This window comes from Simochromis diagramma, unplaced genomic scaffold (genome assembly GCF_900408965.1).
Source record: "Simochromis diagramma unplaced genomic scaffold, fSimDia1.1 OVJJ01000061.1, whole genome shotgun sequence".
Classification (NCBI taxonomy): Eukaryota; Metazoa; Chordata; class Actinopteri; order Cichliformes; family Cichlidae; genus Simochromis; species Simochromis diagramma.
In genome coordinates, this window is record NW_024386945.1 from 223398 (window position 1) to 242742 (window position 19345).

At 38.5% G+C, this 19345-nt stretch overlaps 3 protein-coding genes across 4 annotated transcripts; 2 read left to right on the top strand and 1 right to left on the bottom strand.

The window, feature by feature from the left end:
• Nucleotides 1–104: 104 nt before the first annotated feature.
• LOC120737356 lies at nt 105–9824 on the top strand. Its single transcript, XM_040037998.1, has 7 exons — nt 105–205; nt 1012–1071; nt 1889–1960; nt 2185–2250; nt 5632–5703; nt 7327–7626; nt 9799–9824. The coding sequence occupies exons 1-7, from the start codon at nt 166–168 to the stop codon at nt 9822–9824; spliced, it is 636 nt and encodes a 211-aa protein (XP_039893932.1). The 5' UTR covers nt 105–165.
• Nucleotides 2861–4086, bottom strand: LOC120737455. The gene is made up of 2 exons (XM_040038170.1): nt 3728–4086; nt 2861–3595 (listed from the first exon to the last, which is right to left on the bottom strand). Exons 1-2 carry the CDS (start codon nt 4007–4009, stop codon nt 2942–2944), a joined length of 936 nt encoding a protein of 311 aa, XP_039894104.1. The 5' UTR covers nt 4010–4086; the 3' UTR covers nt 2861–2941.
• A 2786-nt stretch (nt 9825–12610) lies between the features above and the next one.
• On the top strand, nt 12611–15873 carry LOC120737342. Of its 2 annotated transcripts, none has more exons than XM_040037978.1 (6): nt 12611–13543; nt 13968–14306; nt 14391–14714; nt 15419–15523; nt 15598–15632; nt 15737–15873. In XM_040037978.1, the coding sequence occupies exons 1-6, from the start codon at nt 13504–13506 to the stop codon at nt 15842–15844; spliced, it is 951 nt and encodes a 316-aa protein (XP_039893912.1). In that variant the 5' UTR covers nt 12611–13503; the 3' UTR covers nt 15845–15873. The 2 variants fall into 2 exon arrangements, with proteins under 2 accessions (XP_039893912.1, XP_039893913.1); XM_040037979.1 differs by having other exon boundaries at nt 15419–15508.
• Nucleotides 15874–19345: the final 3472 nt, after the last annotated feature.

Here is a 19345-nt window from a genome sequence, read left to right on the forward strand (position 1 = left end):
CATTGAATGAACAAGTAGTGGGTGTAGCTGCACACAGATTACAAATAGCAGACGCATCACGTATCAGTGTCCAACTGAGCAGCTGCAGCTTCTTTTTCAGCAAGCCACACTGGAAGCACAAAAGAAGCAGAGAAGTGTCTTCTGTCCATTAGGATTAAATTCAGAATGAACTGCCTCCATGTTCTGTTCTTCTGCTTCTCTGCAGGTGAGGACTGATTAGTGTTTGTCTCCTTAATAATTGAAAACAACTATTTTCCTGTTATTTTTCACAAGCGTTTACCACGTCACATCTAGATGGACAAATTGAGCATTACTCACAGTCTTACTGTTATTCCCTGTTATTCGACACACAAATGTTTATTGGTTAATTAACAGAAAAAAACAAACTTTCTGTACATTTAAGATCCAGTTCTTTGTCTTATATGAAAAACTTGCAGCTGTACCTGCTTTGTACAAGAGTTTATATAGAAGTAAGGGACTCTTTAAAACAGTCTCTTAATATGAATGTTGAAAATCAGGAATGACATAGTTATAATTATATTATTGTTAACACAAAGCTTTTTATCACAGCAGATGGATGCCAGAAACATCATGTTGAACGCTTAAGAAAAATAGTATTAGTTTGTTGTTCCTCAACAGGCTTCTCGAGATCAAAGGGTTCCTAGACTTGTTAATCAAAGTCTGTTTTAGTGTCATCTTGGCTTAAGGTAAACTAAACCTGTCTGCCCAGTCTGTAAGGGTGATTTAGAAAAGGGTGAAAAATTACAGGTATAAAGGAAAGAATTCTTTATGACTATACAAGAAAGGAAAGGAGATCACCAGGAATGCAGATAACTTTTATCTCAGTTATCCTCCTTTTCCATAATTGTTATCCTTTAAGTCAGAAGACCAGCTGATGTGTTTCCAGATTAGTACAATGGTAACCAATAAGGCTTCTCCTGATGATTTTGTTAAATAATGTCCAAGGTGTGAATTAATTAATTGTGTCCTCTGTATGTTGATTTTTTACAGCTCTGCATGTAGTTAAAAGCACTGCGCTACCTGGCCTGTCACCGCCTGAGGAAACAGAAGGTTCGGTTTCAAGTAACACTTTTCATACAATTAGTGTCCAATGCTGATCTGCACTGATACGCTATGTTTTTAGGGAGTTGAAGTACAATCATGTTAAGGCAATGCTGATGAGTCTACTTCTGCTTTCTGTATAAACTAATTTAAACACACATTGAATGAGTCATCGGCTGCTGCTAAAATACAAATATCAAACCGATGACTGTTTCACACAAAAAAAAGCTAATGTGGAAAATTATAGTATGTCATTTTCACTATTTCACTGTTTTCACTGTTCAGCCATATTTCTTACAAATACAATATCAGCTACAGGTGAATACAAGTGAATCACCTTCTTGGCTTTTCATTTAACAATTAACAGCACCTTTAACAAGACTGGAAGAGTCCAGATCCTGGCATGAAAGACTGGAACCTTCAGCCAGTGAAGCATGGACATGTAATGTACCAGAATATACATCAATAAAAAAGTTATCATATAGATCGACTTCTTTCCATAGTAGAACTTTTGGAGGCATTAGAAGCAGGTGTTACTGGTAGGGACTCAAGCCAATACCATTTAGGATATTTATATGCAGTAAAGGAATAATAGCGGTGCTATATTAGGCTTAAATGTGGTTCAGAAGTGCACATTCTTGACTCATTACTTCCTCATTTTAAAATGCACTAAACGTACAAATAATTGTTTTCTATATTTATCTATATTGTTTTGGGTTTCAGACATTTTTAAGACATGTACCACAGCTATTTAAATGCAAAGTATATCCTTTATAATATTACTGACTGCATCTCATTATCACTGTATTTCATTTTGTTTTTAAAGCTCAGTATCCGGAGAAAAGCACAGAGCTGCCTGAGGTGTCAACACCTGAAGATACAAGCGATCCAATTTCAGGTAAAACACACCTTACAAAGTAAGTCTCCCACTTCTATGGGAGTTTCCCTGTGTGAGATTCAGGGAGTGTAAGTGTGAACATGTTAAGGCAACACTGAGTCAGTTCAGTTCCACTTTCTATGACTATTTTACACTGTTTCATCTCCTGTGTTTAATAAAACAAAATTAAGAAAAAGCTAAAGTGACTGTGGAAAATTACAGTATGTAATTTTCACTGTTCACAGCTTCAACCACGTTCCCTACAACCACCAAACTGTATGAACGGGAGCTGGCTGAGAAATCAACTACAGGTATTACAGTTTTTTTCAATCGCTAACAAGCGCCTACCCATACTTCAGATACTTTTCTAAACTCTTAACACAGACTCACACCTACAAAACACAATTGGCCAAATGGATAATTTTCTTCTCAAAAATACATTTTGTTAAATATATACTAACTCTTCATTTCAAAATAGAACACATCTTTCTCTGCACACACTAACTGTACAAAAACAATATAAATCTGACTCAAAATGAAATTAGTCTGTCAAAGAATAACACTTGTTTTCACTTCGCAAGGTACATGCAGTCAATCAAAGTACACCAGGTTTCAAAATACTGGCTATTATTAACATTACAAAAATTGCATAGACTTTTATGTTTCAGTTTTACAGGTATTTGCATGCGAAACATGCAACCCACCATTTTGACACCAGAAATGTCTTGGTTGGTAACTGTATGTCCACATGTACAGTAATGTTCACATTCAAAAGCATTCCAGTAAAAAGCAAACAAGTTTTTGTTCCTTTACTGTTTTACTACAGGAGGTACAGTAGAAACACGGTATGATAGGACAGAGAAAGTTTTACAGTATTGCTTACAGTGAACAAAACATCCATGAAACACACAAGAGCATTCTGAACAAAAAAACAACAGCAAAAAGCCAAGATAAAAAGGGGGGGAGGGGGAGGGGGGCTAAAAAAAGGCAAAAAATTTGCATCTAATCTCTGCGATCTTCAGGGTTAGGCCACATGTTTTCATCAACATCACATCTGATGTTATCCAAGTCGATGCACCTGGGATAAAACCGCCTGGTATGTCGGATCCACCCTTGGCAATCGTCAACTGTGATGTCCCTGGAGCCAGCATCCATGGCTTCGAGGAGGGACATCTGGTCATGTGGCTGATGGTCATAAACCTTCCACCTCCATGCAGAAAAGAACTCCTCTATGGGGTTGAGGAAAGGTGAATAGGGTGGAAGGAAGAGACTTACCAGTCTTGGGTGGACTTCAAACCATGTTGTTATTGCTTGCGAGTGATGGAAAGCCACATTGTCCCAGGTAATTACAAAGGTCCTCATGTTTTCACCCTCCTGACCCTGCTCTGGAACCAGGCGCTGGTGGAGATCATTGAGAAAGGCAAGCAAGCGCTCTGTATTATAGGGTCCAACCTGACATCTGTGAAGGAGTAATCCTGCATTTGCAATTGCTGCACACATGGTAATGTTTGCCCCTCTCTGTCCTGGCACATCAACTGTGGCCCTTTTTCCAATTACATTTCGTCCACGTCGACGCCTTTTGGCCAGATTGAATCCTGCCTCATCGATGTATATGAATTCATGAGGGGCCTGGTTGGCCTCCAATTCCATAACTCTCTGAAACAAAGTTTATGTAAGTCATGTTATTACTGTATACCATACTGTACTGTAACCTAGTATTGTGTAGGTTACCTACTTGCAAAGTGCAAAGCTTATAGAACTGGACATTGGATTGAATATACACTATACCTGGACATATTGTCGTCGTAGCTCCTTGACCCTCTCACTGTTCCTCTCAAAGGGAACAGTGTAGAGCTGCTTCATCCGCACTCTGTGTTTGGACAATGTCCGCGTAATGGTTGTGAGGCTGATTCTATCGATATTGTCAAATATCTCATGGTCCGCCACAATTCTAGTTTGAATTTCACGCAGTTTTATTGCATTATTTGCAGTAACCATTTCTACAATGGCAAGCTCCTGATCATTACTGAGGAGCTTTCCTCTTCCCCCAGAGGGTGGAAGACGTTGCATTCTTTAGAAAGACAAAAAATTCAACATATGCATTACTGTATGACCATATTGACATGTCGAGTGAGAATAGAAACAATCCATGTAAAATGCAATACTTACCTGTTGGTTTGTTGAAAGATGCGTATAATGGAGGCAACCGTTGACCGCCTCAATTTGGGCTGCACTCTTTCACCAGCCTCTCTTAGTGAAAGACCATGGTTGATTACATGGTCAATGATAGTGGCACGAATTTCATCACTGACTACTGTTCTTGCAGCCCTTGGAATGCCACCACCACGCATTCTTACACCTCTACCTTGCCCTCTCCTTGGGCCTGCTCTTCTCCCTGGGCCCCTTGCTCTTACTCTTTCTCGACCAGACATTACAGTGTTTGTCTTTTTTTTTGTTTCCAAAAACATCACTCCTCAAGGTCTTGCCTTATAAACCCCACTGAGTCTAAGCCAGAATGGAAGAAGCTGTGGTTGGCCCAATTTACCCAACATAAATCAGCTGTGTGTCAATTATTCAATTGTTTGTTTATTATCAGCTGAGATATATTTTTGATATTGATATTGTTTTTGTACTGATATCATTGCAGAAGCAGAGGTTTTTATACTGTATCTAAGGTTTGGAATATTGTTTTTGCTATTGTGGGATGTTGTGTGTTAACATTCGTAGATACTACAAAAACAGTCCATAATTTTGTTGGGAGGTATAGCTTGTCTGTTAAGAAAATGTAAGCATTGTGGAAATGTGTTCACTGACTGCATATTGGGTGAACACGACATGAAATGTGTGAATGGTATGGCCACAACAGACCGATGCTGTGCTAATTGTGTTTAGCGTTTTGCAAATGTGACAACTGTTTGGACAAACGCTTGTTAGCGACTGAAAAAAACTGTAATCCACCTTCTTGGCTTTAATTACCTTGCAGTCCTACAGCAGTAGCTGAAATGTGGATTTGATTCCAAATATGAGTGTTATATTCGACGGTGTTTTGCAAGCATGGATCTATGAGGAAAGGCGAAAAGGAGGCAAAAAGTGACCAAAGTTAGAAGGTGGTGCTCGACTTCTTCTTTATCTTTAGACAGGGATAAAAGAGTGCTTAGTGTTGAAGGGGACAATTTAAAGTGATGAATGCTCACTATGTTTTTACTGTCCAGTTACATGGATTTTAGTGTAATATTACTCAGCTGTATCACTGTTGCTACCATGATGTTACTTGGATATTAACTGGTTATTACCTCGGTAATTCCATGGTAACTACTTAGAAATGACCACATTATTACATTCTTGTTGGGTCTTGTTACCCTATTATTACCACTTTATTACTGAGCTATAATAGAAAGTACTACCAAAATCTCTTGTTTTCCCTTTAAACAAAGGTCATTAGTCAAAAACAGTTAAACTAAAAATAATTAAATACATCGACTCAAGTCAGATAGTTGCTGTTTTAGTCATTTAGTAAGTAATTTAGTAAAAGCAAAAAAGGACATTTCTAGTCATTTTTTGTTTTGCACATCCCTGAAAGTGTTTTTAATTTGTAAAACATGTAATTTTACCACAGATGTTTAAATGTGAATGATCACCTTTATAATATTACTGGCTGCATCTCATTTTCACTGTTTGTTTTTTTTTCACAGCTCAGTATCCAGAGAAAAGCACAGAGCTGCCTGAGGTGTCAACACCTGAGGACACAGGAGATCCAGTTTCAGGTAAATAAAATAAAAAACCAGACCTCACATTTAAAGTAACTCTCCCACTTCTATGGGAGTTTCCCTGTGTGAGATTCAGGGAGTTTAAGTATGAATATGTTAAGGCAACATTGAGTCAGTTCAGTTCCACTTTCTATGACTATTTCACACTGTTTCATCTCCTGTGTTTAACAAAACAAAATTAAGAAAAAAAACTTAAGTGACTGGAAAATTACAGTACGTCATTTTCACTGTTCACAGTTTCAGCCACGTTCCCTACAACCACCAAACTGTATGAACAGGAGCTGACTGAGAAATCAAATACAGGTTAAAATCCACCTTCTTGGTTTGTCATTTCACTCATCAATTAAAAACAGCAACAACTTAGAGAGCTCTCATTTAGAGTAGGTTTGTGTTTTTACATTTTCACGGGCATTTCATGATCCTCTCTGTGCAAGTCGTTTAAATCCGATAATGTTAGGGCAACACCTCAGTTCTACTTTGGCCATGAAAAAAATGTAAAACACATTTGATGAGTCAGTAGTCGCTGCTATATGATTGGCTATTTCATGCTGTTTCCTTTTGTGATAAGCAAAATAAATTCAACATTATTAACAAACAAAAGTGGATAAGGAGAATTACCATATCTCATTTTCACTGTTTACAACTTCAGCCTTGTTTCCTACAACCATCAAGCTGTCAAGTTCAAGTTCAAGTTCAAATTTTATTCGCCACATGCAGGTTGCCCTGCAGTGGAATGGACAATGTTTACAGTGACGCAATCTGTTTACCACAAACTCAATTTACCAACTCAAGTCATCTCCAGGTTATTCTCCTGCTTGTCTTTTTAGTAGACCACATATTGTAGTTATGGCTACAATATGTAATAATACATATGATTTATGTACTACATATTGTCGTATGTAGTACATATATCAGTTGACACCAAATACTGTACTCAGACCACTTAACCATGCACCTGCAGTATTTAAGTGTTCATGTCATAGGATGATCTTTTCAACTTTTTAGCGTCCATCAACAGAGTCTGAACAAAGCAAAAACAATCAGTAGCAACTTGGATGCTTTAATTGGATTGAGAGAGAAAGCATTGCATTGTGCTTAAACAGCACAGCTGCTTTGAAAAGTTCAATAGGTAAACGCTCTACAGTATTTAATGAAAATTATTACCACAAGGGGGCAGTGTTTTCATCAGGTTTTAGTCAGGCAGCCACAGTGGATTCAGCTCTGTTCTTCTGTACTGTTATTTTCATGAATGACTTTCCAACGATTCTAGTGCTTCTGTGCTCTTCTAGCTACCAAAATAACTGCGAAATTATTTCTGATCAAAAGTTGAGCTAAAAGTAGCTTTAGGGATTGTAGAACAGCTCATGTTGGGCAGATTTTATGTGGTGTTAGTTTACTTTTTTAAAAAAAAGAATCATCCAAAACCTACATTAAATGAATAAAATGAAGAGATAAGGTGCTATGTGGAATGGCAGAGCTTGGTCACTGTCTTAAATAGACACTACCTGTATGAAGAAAAGTGTATTTATCATGTTTATTCAACACCAAATCTTGCAGGTATTCGTTAAAATGCAAACCACACCTGATCAACTTCCTAATTTCTTGCTTTGTCTCTTATAGTTTACACACTGATTGTCATATTTACTGCGGTTTGTGCTACGATGGTTGTCACTGTGGTGCTGGTGGTTTTACTACTGCTGTTTTATAAATGGAAGTCAAAGGTGGAAACTGCTGGTGAGTTTCCTGCTCAGGATTTTTATTTTTTTTTAGTTTATTTAAATATACCACTGGGGATGGGAACTGATAAGATAAGTTCTCATTGGCTCATTGTCACCTTGATCTCTAATCAGCATACCAAAGACATTACATTCATGCAAATGAATCACATGCTACTAAGTCAAATGTTTGTGAATGTTGGCGGTAGTGATGGGCAGATGAAGCTTCATGAAGCACTGAAGCTTTTCATCCAATTGGTTCACCCCAGCGCAAAGCTTCTTGAAGCTTCATGTGCTCTAGTAGGACATCTACTGGACGTAAAAATATTAGTTGGCATGAATTTGAAGAGTGTGGCCTTTTGCACACAGCCTGTAAATGTCAACAACAAAAGGAGTGTGTAAAACATGTATATTGTAGTGATGCAGTATACTGTGTATGTTTATACTGGCAGTATGGAAAATGATCATTTGGAAATGCTTAAAATGGAAATGATCATTTACTGTGAGGTGAGGTGTGGTTGGGGTGTGGACAGTAGTTGTGCTTTTGTAACGTTGAGGTATGGACAGCTACACACTGAGGCCTCAGTCCTGCCTGTTCACATTTTATTCAGTAAAAACTAAATTTTCACTGCTTTTATGACCTTTAGTGGGGAGAACATAGCTAGGATTTAATGATTTAACAAATCTTTGTCCTCCACAATGCTAAATGGCTGGGAGTCCTCAATCACCATGCTAACCAGGTCTTCATCTATTTGAGATTGTTCTGCTGAGGAAAGACAATAAAGACAAAGCACAAATATAAATATCACACACGTAACTTATTACAGTTGTATAATATTGTTATATCATTTAGTAACATTACTGCATGCTATATTATCATGGCATTTGATGGCTCACCTGGTCTTGCTCCACAATCGGTGTTCCCCTTATTCTCATGCAAAGCTCTGTAGTGCCTAAGCATGGATGAGGTGTTGTTATAGCCCAGCTCCCTGGCACATAGCAAACACTTCACCTTGTACAAAAGTAAAGACAGCTTAACATAAATTGTATTGCACCATCAGTATTATGAAAATACATCTTCTGTAGAAATTTACATACCTTGTTGGGAGGAATAAAATCAAAATGTTCCCACACAGGTGAGGACATCCTCCTCTTCTTAGCTGGCTCCATTCTCTCCTGACTTTCTCTCCTAAACCTCCAAACTGTCTCCAAACTCTCACTAACCGCAACTCTCCATCAAACACCTACATTTTGAATGAAGTCTGAGGGGTTTATATCTCTGTCATAGCCCGCGGCAAAGTTCGAACCACTTCGTGAACCAGTCACGTGGTACAGCCGGGCAGCGAGGCTTCGGACGTCATCATTTTCAGCTCCTCCCATAAATGAAGCAAGCCTCGATACGCGCATCGCGGAAACGCCCCCTCCATTACTCGACACAAGCTTCGAAGCCTCGATACAGAACGTCACATCACTAGTTGGCGGTATTGGCCGTCTTTGTTGTGATTGGTGTTGAATTCATTGCTCAAAAAAAGTAAAGTAAAAAAAGTTATTACACATATTGCACACAACACTTTTCTTAAAAGTAATGGAGTACTTTATATAATTACACCCAGTAGAAAGACATTCATTATACTACTTGTTACATTACTTTCATGTCAACAATACAACCCTACAGGCTACAGCCCTGCACACCAACACACACCAGCACAAAGAGACTTTAAAGCATCACTGTGATTTTACTGCAGAAACATAAACAGGTAGAAACAGAGGCAGCAGCATAACTGCTCATCAGTTTGTTACCTGTTAAAGTGACTTCTTGACTAGCTTATTGTTAGCATACTGTCTGTGCAGGTGCTTGCTAAGAGCCGAAGTTGCGTTAACAGTATAAGGCAGTTGTTTCTGTCTTGGAGCATTGTCCACTTTACCATTTGTGCAACAAAAATAAACGTAATGTCCATAGTAGGGTTGCCAACTGTCCGGCTTAGTCCCTTATGAAATGTCCTGCATATTGACCGGTACCTGCAATGTCCCTTTCTGACCAACAGATGGCACTGTGATACATACCAAATCTGATTTGATCGTGATTATATCAGATAAGCGCTTGTGTCCAGTCAGTGATGGCCCATCATGCACACCAGATGTAAGGTGTTATACGTGATTCGTAAAAATATGGCGAGGTTTGGTCTGCGTAGCATAATAACATGAGTCATTAAAGCCGGTATTTACAGTATTTTAAAATTTTTGTCTTGCTTATTTTTCAAAGGAAATGCCCAGATATGACGCAAATAACAAGAAACTGCATGCAGTCATGACGCAGTCTGACCCAAGACAGTACAAATTTCCTGCGAGTAATTCTTCCTCCCTGTGTTTATTTCAGGAGTTAGAGCTCGATATAAGGGTTGAGTCTAAAGTCTGCACATTTAATTGCATAATACTCACCACGTTATCATTTACAATTTTTGATGTCATAAAAAGCATTTATATAATAAAACAAGTGAACAGATGTTTTTTCACATTTTTACACCTGTAATTTTCTGTTCAATAAACGAACGTTTTGATCTCATATTGCTGGAATTTGCTCACTTGGGAAAAAATATAAACTGATTAAAAATAAAAACCACATCCTAAAATTGTTGCACTTTAAATGTTTTTATTATAATGAACACATTCTTCAATCTAAATGAAGCAGCCATCTGATGCTAATAAGAAAAAGAATACAGCAATAAATGTGAAATATGCTGTCACAGCTTCATAAGTTAAATTACACACACAAATAAAAAACAATTTTATGTGGCAAAATGTGATTATTATTCTTACTACTCATCTGAATCACTTAATTAATCTAGTTACTAATTGATCTAGTTACTTGTCCTCTGAAAAGTGCCAGGACAAAATGTATAGAAGTAGTACAAAATAAGCTACAGCCAGATTTCCAACCACTTGATTGGTCTGTTTTTAATAAATCAGCATGGACTAACAATGCCATATGTGAAAAATAATCAGATAAACTGAATGTCCAATGCATCTCACCTGTTAACCAGTACCACTGCAAAGAGATCAACAGGCCTCATGTATGAAAACTTTTTGCACCTGAATTTGTTTGTACTTCATGAACAAATAGGCCAGTAGCATATTTACTGAAAACAAGTAAGAAAAATTCTGTATCTGATAAAACTAGATAAATGTTTACAGACGTTTTTTCCTTTAAGACACTTTGCCAACAGAAATTCTTTATTTTAACTAGCATCATTAAAAGAAGATAATCCCTGTTAGCTAAAATCAGAGGTTTCAAACTCCTCTGTCTCTGGTTTAAACAGCTCTCTCTACGAGGCTCCTTAAGGGGTCAAAGGAACTAGAGATCCTTAATATGGTCTACCCACCAACCAACTGTTCCAAACATCTGTTTACAAGAGATAGCCAATTAGAGAAAAAATAGCTTAAAAGAGGTTAGCTTTAATGCTACAGAAGCTGATTTCAAAAAGAAGATTAACTACAGGGCTGCACCAAGAACCAGTATAAGATAAAGGAGGATTACCTTGCTAACTGAGGTTAGCGAAACGAGATTAGCATAGCAGATTCAGGTGGGGGATTCAAAACATTATTTGATTAAGAAAATGTATGTCATTGTCATTAAATTCATTTTCAATGTGAGATCTTTATATTTAGAATTTTAACACTTTCTTTAACAGTATATTACTTGAGCTAATTCATACTCTTTGAACCCTCAAATATACACTATAATCAAAGTTGTTCTATTTTTTCCTGCTAGATACATGTTAAGAAATTTCTGTTTAATTCTATTCTTTTTTTGATGATCACTTCCACTTTCATTTATATCAATTTAAGAAATCTGCATTACCGCAGGCTTTCGGACCCCTGAGGAGAAAGGGACTCTTGAGATGCAGATATCTCTAAATATCACAACCTGTTATGTACGGAAATAGACACAATATATTATCTAATGTGACTCCACAAAATACTGATCAATTCTGATCATTTTTATTTTTTACAGAAAATCTAATCGGTCTTTCTCAGATCTGTCTCCACCACAATAAGGAAGTGACTACTTCCTTATTGTGGCACCTGGCATCTATTTGTATTATGTTTAAATCATGCTGCATACCTTCTGTGAGTAACAGCCAATCGAATTCAACTGAAATTTGTCAGATGTCCTAAAAAATAGAAATTGTATGTTTAGAGGTTAAACTGAGACATGTGTTTATACAAAAAGAGAAATTTCAGGGTGGCACATTTTTCTCAGTTTAGAATCTAAAGTGAAACTTGAAATAAGTTTTTTCTTTTTCTTTGTCATATATAATCCCTGTAAATACAATTCAGAGGGACCAGGGGCTTTAGAGACTCATAAGACTTTATCATTGCATTGACTAAACAAGTCAAATTTATATAGCTCAGTTTAAACCACCAATATACAAATCATTTCAAAATTATTTAATAAACAGACTTCAGTTTGAATTAAGTTCTGGAGGTGGAAGTTTAAAATAGACTTTGGTAAAAGAACGATAATCATAAAAACAAGTGTGCAAAAATACTGAGGATGCAAGAGTGTGTGGGTGCAGGAAAATATGTTGTAATGAAAACTTTTAAGAAAAAGGAACTAGAAAAAGAATGTATGTGTCACACAGGCAGAAACAGTAAGTGTTTTTTCCTTTACACTTAAAAGAAATGTCCAATCTGTCTCATGTGCTGAATGCTGGGTGGGGACTCATCACCTTAATTTATCTTAAATGCTTTTCTTTGTGTAACATTTGTTCTTTAGTTGTGCTCAGATGGAAAGTTCTGACTACTCTAATTATTATCACCATAGTCTTCCTGAACATGCTCTTCATCATCATCCACACAATCATCATCATGTTTATTAACATAAATCCTTAATTTATAAAACCTGGAGTGTTTCTGTGGACGTAAGATCTAGGCGTAACCAGGTGGTGGAGTGTGTCCACTTTGGTGGCCTCAGGATTTCATGTTTGCTTTTGACAGACAGATTGAGGTGATGTCCGCAGTGATGTGGAAGCTTTACTAATATGTTGTGTTAGAGAGAGACCTGAGCATAAAAGTGAAGCTGTCGATTTATCAGTCAGTCTATCTTCCTACCCTCACCTATGGTCACGAGCTCTGAGTAGTACCCGAAAGAATGAAGTCGTGGATACAAGCAGCAGAAATTAGTTTCCTCTAAGGAAGAGTGGCTGGGCTGTCCCTTGGAGATAGGGCAAGGAGCTGGGTCATTCAAGAGGGACTCAAAATAAAGCCACTGCTCCTCCACATCAAAAGAAGCCAGCTGAGGTGGTTTGGGCACCTGACAAGGATTCTTCCTGGGCGCCTTCACGGTGAGGAAGTCCAGGCATGTTGTACCGGGAGTTGCCCCGGAGCAGACCCAGGAGTTGCCTTGGAGATTATGTCTCCCGGCTGGCTGTCTCAGTGTCCCCCTGGATGAGCTGGAAGAGGATGCTGGGGTGAGGGAAGACTGTGTTTCTCTGCTCAGACTGTTACCCCCGTGACTTGAACCCTGTTAGGCACAAAAATCACACAGAAGTGTAAGAATCAGTCTCAGCACTTAAAAAATGATGCTGCAGTTTTTTTTTGACACATCTGCCAGTTTGACCTTTTCAAGAAAAGAATATGTTTAAATATCTAAGGTGTTTGTTTAGTCAGTTTGTAGAGAATCATCCTTGTCAGTTGTATTCAACCGGGAGAAAGATCTGTCAACACCTGAGACGTAAATGCCAAATAGATACCAGTGAGGAAGAGTGAAGTGGTTTAACTGGAGGAAAGGGGTGACAGGCATCATCTAAAAATGTTCAACATTTATCTCAGGTTATTATTTCCAAATGAGGTCACAGTCAAAACAAAAATAAGGAAGACTGAGTGGGAAATTGAGTAAAAGCTCAGTTTTGGAGAAGGCGGCAGGGGGGTGACATAACAGTTTAGTGGAGTAACTTAACTCAGGAAGTTGGTAAAGGTTAAACTGAGAAGTTGCAAGGATTTATTTAAACACCAGACAGAGGCAGTTCTCCAGCCATTTGTTGATTGTCTGACTGTCAAACCAACAGGCTCGAGATTCAGAATGAATATCCACCGTGTTCTGTCCTTCTGTGTCTTATCAGGTGAGTATCCGTCACCAGAATGACTCTTAAATACAGCAGCTCACATTTTGTGAAGTTTTCATTATCATTATTACCAGTTTCTGGGCAAAAAAAGTTAAATACATACTAATTTATCTCTGAACGCACAGAGACTATGGATTTGCAAATTTTGAATGTTTTTTTTATTGATATTGATATCATTGTTCGTCAATAAAATAGTCCAAAATATTTCTTACTGTCCAGGGTTTAAATCCAAAACCCAGAAATGTCAAATTTGGATGACAAAAGCAAGAAAAACAAACCTGCAAATTTCATAAATTAGAGACATTAGAGAAAATAATCAAAATACAAGAAGGTATTAAATTAGCTAAATGCTCACAACTCATGAGTTGAGTCACAAACAAGAGTTTTATATTGACCAAGGGTGTTGTTCTTTATATTACAGCAGGACTATTTGACAAAAATACTCATCTCATCAACGCACAAACAAACCTTTATACAAAGGTGGAAGGCGAAGACTTCAGAATTGAACTTGACCGTGAAGTGCCTGCAGGAAGCAGAAAATATATCTGCAGGAATGACACTGAAAAGGAAGACATCCTCATTGAAACTACTGAAAACAGAGCTGAGAGTGGCAGATACATAATACGATATGACATAAGTGACAAGAAAGTGCATGCAGTCATCAAAGAGCTGACCCAGTCTGGCTCTGGACGGTACAAAATTGGTGTGAGCAATTCTTCATCCCTGAATTTATTTCAGGAAGTAGAGCTCAAAGTTAGAGGTGAGTTTCTTCCAAAGTCAAGGATTTTATATTGATTGCTTCAGGTAGTTCTCTGTGTCAATCTATATTTTTATATCTCAACAGAACTCTGTGAAGAAGATATCACCAATGGTAAACCCAAAGTCTACAGTGCTACTGTGGGAGGAGAGGTTACAATCAGATGCCTCTTGCCTTTGCATTCACGAAACATAAAGTTCCTCTGTAAAGATGAATGTAAAACAACGATCATCAACACAAATAATCTCACAATTATGAATGGCAGACATGAAATTGAGTATTGGAGTAACATGGCCTTTAACGTGACCATCACAAACCTAATCAAGTCGGACTCTGGGCGGTACAAGTGTGGCGTGCGAAAAAAAGATGCAAAAAATACATGCCTGGAATTTGAGATCTCAGTAACAGATGGTGAGTTTCTACTGGAAAATGTACCTGCATGTCTCCGGGTCTGATGAACGACTTTACTGATACATGGAATGGTCCATAGCAGTCTTTCCATTTGCTTTCATTGTGTTTTCAAGATGAAGAATGAACTTTTCCAGCCCAACTTGATGCAGTCTGCAGAAACCCTGTGTCAACTTCCATCCCTTAATCAAAGAGTAGCAGGTTATAATCAAGTTTATATCTCATTTTAAAATGGGAGAATATGTGAGGCATCTTTTAGAGTCCTTATCACAAAAAAAGTTCAGTATGTCCAGAAAATCCTTTCCTTATCTGATTAAGTTTACTTCAGTATCACACAAAGACGGTTACCACCTCAATAAGTCGATCCAGGGTATTTTAATGTGCATAAAAGTGTTTTTTCTCCTCAGTCGTTTAGTCTCTTCTTTCAGCTGCAGTCCCAGGAGTGTTAAAACTGAGCTCATGCAATGAACAAGTATGAAAACAAGAATTAAAACCAGCAGGAATGAAGTTTGTAAGAGTCAGTGTTTATACAGCTACTACTTTGGATCTTATTAAGCAGACTCCAATCCTGCTTCATCGTACAGATCTTTAACGTGTACTATATGAGAGAAAATTACAAGCTAATTTGCCCGAGATCATCTGCAATTCTCATGTGCAAATGGTTTAATTTGTTCAATTGTTCCCACTCTCCCCCGCCTCTCAATCAGGTAACATCCTGCTGCGGGCTGTATGCGTGACTGTGGTTGTGGTGCTACTCGCTGTTTTTGTTCTGCTCTTCTACAAACTGAAGATAAAGCGTAAGCGTGTTCAGTGTAAGTTACTTTTATTGTTTATTAAGTTTCTATTAAAAGGAAAGAAAAAAACACGTTTCTGCTATATTTTACAGATGTGAACACGAGAGGTAATGGAAGAAATAATGAGGTATTTCTCTCTGAAATCAGTTATTTCAGCTGTCACTCCTTGTCACCCCACTAATTTGTTTGTAGGTCTGTCTGTTTGCTTGATCGGTTGTTTGTTTGTTTTAGGTTGCTGTCTATGATGATGTTGCTGAAGTCTACCAAAGTGCCACTGACGGGTCAATATACCAGGAGCTCAGCAGCAGGGAAGAAGCTCTTTATTTGAGCCTCCACTAAATGCAAATCTGCACTGATAATCAATAGATTATGTTTCTATGCTTTCTATGCTCGCTTCGAGGCTGCAGCTAAGGTCTCCAACAATGCTAGTGTTAGCGGCGCTAACGGCTGCAGACAGGAAGATGCTGCCAGCACCGGAAACGTGCTCGTCATCTCCGAGCATGAAGTAAGGAGAGCCTTCAAGAGAGTGAACACCAGGAAAGCAGCAGGACCAGACGGCATCCCAGGTCGTATCCTAAGAGACTGCGCATACCAGCTAGCTCCTGTGTTCACTGAGATATTCAACATCTCTTTATCTCAGTCGGTGATCCCCACATGCTTCAAAGAGTCCATCATTGTTCCTGTCCCGAAGAAACCCCACCCTGCTTCTCTCAATGACTATCGCCCTGTAGCCCTCACCTCAGTAGTGATGAAGTGCTTTGAACGCCTGGTCAGAGACTTCATCATTTCTTCACTACCAGACACACTGGACCCACTACAGTTCGCTTACCGTCCAAATCGTCCCACAGACGATGCCATCTCTCATCTCCTCCACACATCACTCACTCACTTGGACACTAGAAGGGGGAATTATGTTAAAATGCTCTTCATAGACTACAGCTCTGCATTTAACACCATAATTCCCTCCACACTCACCACCAAGCTGGAGCATCTGGGACTCAGCTCATCTATGTGTCAGTGGATCTCCAACTTCCTAACTGGCAGACCACAGGCAGTAAGGATGGGCGGACATGTCTCAGCCTCCACCACTCTCAGCACTGGAGCACCCCAGGGGTGTGTTCTGAGCCCCCTGCTGTACTCTTTGTACACATATGACTGTGTGGCCACTACCAGCTCCACCACCATCATCAAGTTTGCTGACGACACCGTCGTGGTGGGCCTGATCTCTGATAACAACGAGACGGCCTACCTGAAGGAGATTAGGAATCTGGAGAACTGGTGCCAGAGGAACAACCTCCTTCTAAACGTCAGTAAGACAAAGGAGCTGATAGTGGACTTCAGCACTAAGCAGGAGAGGAACTACCAGACCCCCGTCATCAACGAGTGCCCAGTGGAGAGAGTGGACAGCTTCAAATACCTCGGAGTTCACATCACGCAGGACCTGTCATGGTCCTGTCACATCAACACCGTGGTGAAAAAGGCCCGACAGCGTCTCTACCACCTCAGACGCTTGAGAGACTTCCAACTGCCCTCCAAGGTGCTCAGGAACTTTTACTCGTGCACCATAGAGAGCATCCTGGCGGGAAACATCTTAACCTGGTTCGGGAACAGCACCATGCAGGACAGACGAGCTCTACAGAGGGTTGTGCGGTCAGCTGAGCGCACCATCCGCTCCGAGCTCCCTGACCTGCACTCAATCTACAGCAGGCGGTGCTGGACCAAGGCCAGGAAGATCGTGAAGGACCTCAGCCATCCCAACAACAGACTGTTCTCTCTGTTGAGGTCAGGAAAGCGATTCCGCTCCCTGAAGACCAACACAGAGAGACTGAGGAGGAGCTTCTTCCCGCAGGCGATACGGTCTCTCAATCACACCACCACACAGTACTGACCCACACATACAGTTCTTACACACACTGGACTTTCTGGACTTTGTTTTTGCACAACACTGGTCACTATATTCTTCATTTCCGGTTAATACTTGTACAGCTGCTGTTATTATTATTGTGTATATATTTATTTATATTTAGATTTCCTCATACATTCTTATATAGTTCTATATTGTGTATTTTGTTGTACAGTTATTTTATTTTCAACTTTAATTTATATATTTTATCTTATTCTTCCCAGTTAAATTTACCCTTCATTCTAATTTGTGTTGTACAGTTATTTCATTTTTAACCTTAATTTATATTTTATTCCTTCCTAGTTAAATTTACCCTTTTTAATTTTTCTTTTTAATTTTTCATATTTATTTCCTATCTTATTCATAGCCTTTCCTTTTTTTGTTTTCTTTAGGTCACGAGCAGTTGTCCAAGCATTTCACTACATATCGTACTGTGTATGACTGTGTACGTGACAAATAAAATTTGAATTTGAATTTGATGTTCGGGGGGGTTTCTTTCGAGTGGAATGTGTCTTTTCCTTTTCCTCACATCGTTTATAAATTTAGTTAGAAAAGAAGAAGAAAGGCAAAAGGTGTGGATTTACTTTGGTAAATCTTTTATTCAGTTAAAAGTAAGTGTTACCTGGTTAGTTATGGAGTATTCAGTAAAGATGTAGTAGTTTCTCGTGGTATTTTTGCTGCATGTGACAATAAAGCTTAAACAGTACGAACAATTAGGAGAGTTTTACTTTTTTTCGTGTCTGCATAATGAAATAAAGAGAAAAAACATAAAATCAACATTAGCCTTTACTGGTTTATTGCTAGGCAAGGAATGTCTCAAGTCAATGAGCGTGAAGTTAAATTTCAATGTTTAAATGATATCTGATCCCCTTAAATGCGGCCCTGTGAATGTAATTTATTGGTAATGTCACATGAATGTCTGCTAGATACATGTCAAGAACTTCCATTTATTTCCATTCTTTTTCATGATGACTTCCACTTTCATTACTATTATTATAAGAAATCTGCATTGCTGTAATTTTTACGGCCCTAAGGAGGAACTCAGGTTATCTCAGGTTATATCTCAATATATATATATATATATAAACACAATATGCTATCCAGCCTCAATCTGACTCCACAGAATACTGATCACTTCTGACAGGAGATGTAGATGATCTATTTTTTCTTACATCTGTCTCCACCACAATAAGGAAGCAACTACTTGTCAGAGAGGCACCTGGTGTCTATTTTTAATCTCTTTGAAATTATGCTGCAGAGTTTTCAGGAGTAGCTTATCAAATGTAACTAACTTTGATGTTCATATATTTACTCTTTGTAGAGTAAATATGTGTATTTTAGAGACATTATCACGTAAACAGAGGATATGACTTACAAAATATATCCACTTCGTGTTGTATTGGGCACATTTTCCAGCATTTTCCTTCTGCTGCCTTCATCAAAAATGGCCACTGATGTACATGAAATACATAAACTGTAAATAATTAAACAATGTGGTCAGACATACTGTGACCATTAAATTTCAGACAGTCAACATCCCATGGGTAAAAAATACTCAGGTTGAAAAAGTTATTGTAGGAAGGAAGATGTGGCGTGAAAGTTCACTCCAGGTGAACCTCAGCGGGGGTTCAGTTAAAGTGTTTTTGTTTTTAAGATTTTATTTTCTGCAGCGTTAGCGGGGAGGGTAACCTTTGTGTTTTCAAAACAAAGAAAACAATCTTTAAATCCTATATTTTACTGGTAACCAGTGAAGATAGGCCTTTACTGGGAAAGTATTACTGGTGAATTCTGAACCAGCTGCAGGTCGATAGGACTGACTGATTCCTAACACAATTAAATGGTGGGTGTGGAAGAAAAGTTCAAAGCAAAATGAGGAAGCGAGACACTGAAGTGTGTAGCTTCAGCTTCCCGACTGTTCAGATATTTAGAGACTAGGA

What these genes read in the sequence shown, in the direction of transcription:
- LOC120737356 (XM_040037998.1), top strand. Translation starts at nt 166, where the DNA reads ATGAACTGCCTCCATGTTCTGTTCTTCTGCTTCTCTGCAG. An exon ending in ACCGCCTGAGGAAACAGAAG is followed by an intron (nt 1,072 to 1,888) that starts GTTCGGTTTCAA and finishes TTGTTTTTAAAG; the next exon opens with CTCAGTATCCGGAGAAAAGC. An exon ending in CACAGGAGATCCAGTTTCAG is followed by an intron (nt 5,704 to 7,326) that starts GTAAATAAAATA and finishes TGTCTCTTATAG; the next exon opens with TTTACACACTGATTGTCATA.
- LOC120737455 (XM_040038170.1), bottom strand. Translation starts at nt 4,009, where the DNA reads ATGCAACGTCTTCCACCCTCTGGGGGAAGAGGAAAGCTCCTCAGTAAT. An exon ending in TACGACGACAATATGTCCAG is followed by an intron (nt 3,596 to 3,727) that starts GTATAGTGTATA and finishes ACTTTGTTTCAG; the next exon opens with AGAGTTATGGAATTGGAGGC.
- LOC120737342 (XM_040037978.1), top strand. Translation starts at nt 13,504, where the DNA reads ATGAATATCCACCGTGTTCTGTCCTTCTGTGTCTTATCAG. An exon ending in AGTAGAGCTCAAAGTTAGAG is followed by an intron (nt 14,307 to 14,390) that starts GTGAGTTTCTTC and finishes ATATCTCAACAG; the next exon opens with AACTCTGTGAAGAAGATATC. An exon ending in AAAGCGTAAGCGTGTTCAGT is followed by an intron (nt 15,524 to 15,597) that starts GTAAGTTACTTT and finishes TATATTTTACAG; the next exon opens with ATGTGAACACGAGAGGTAAT.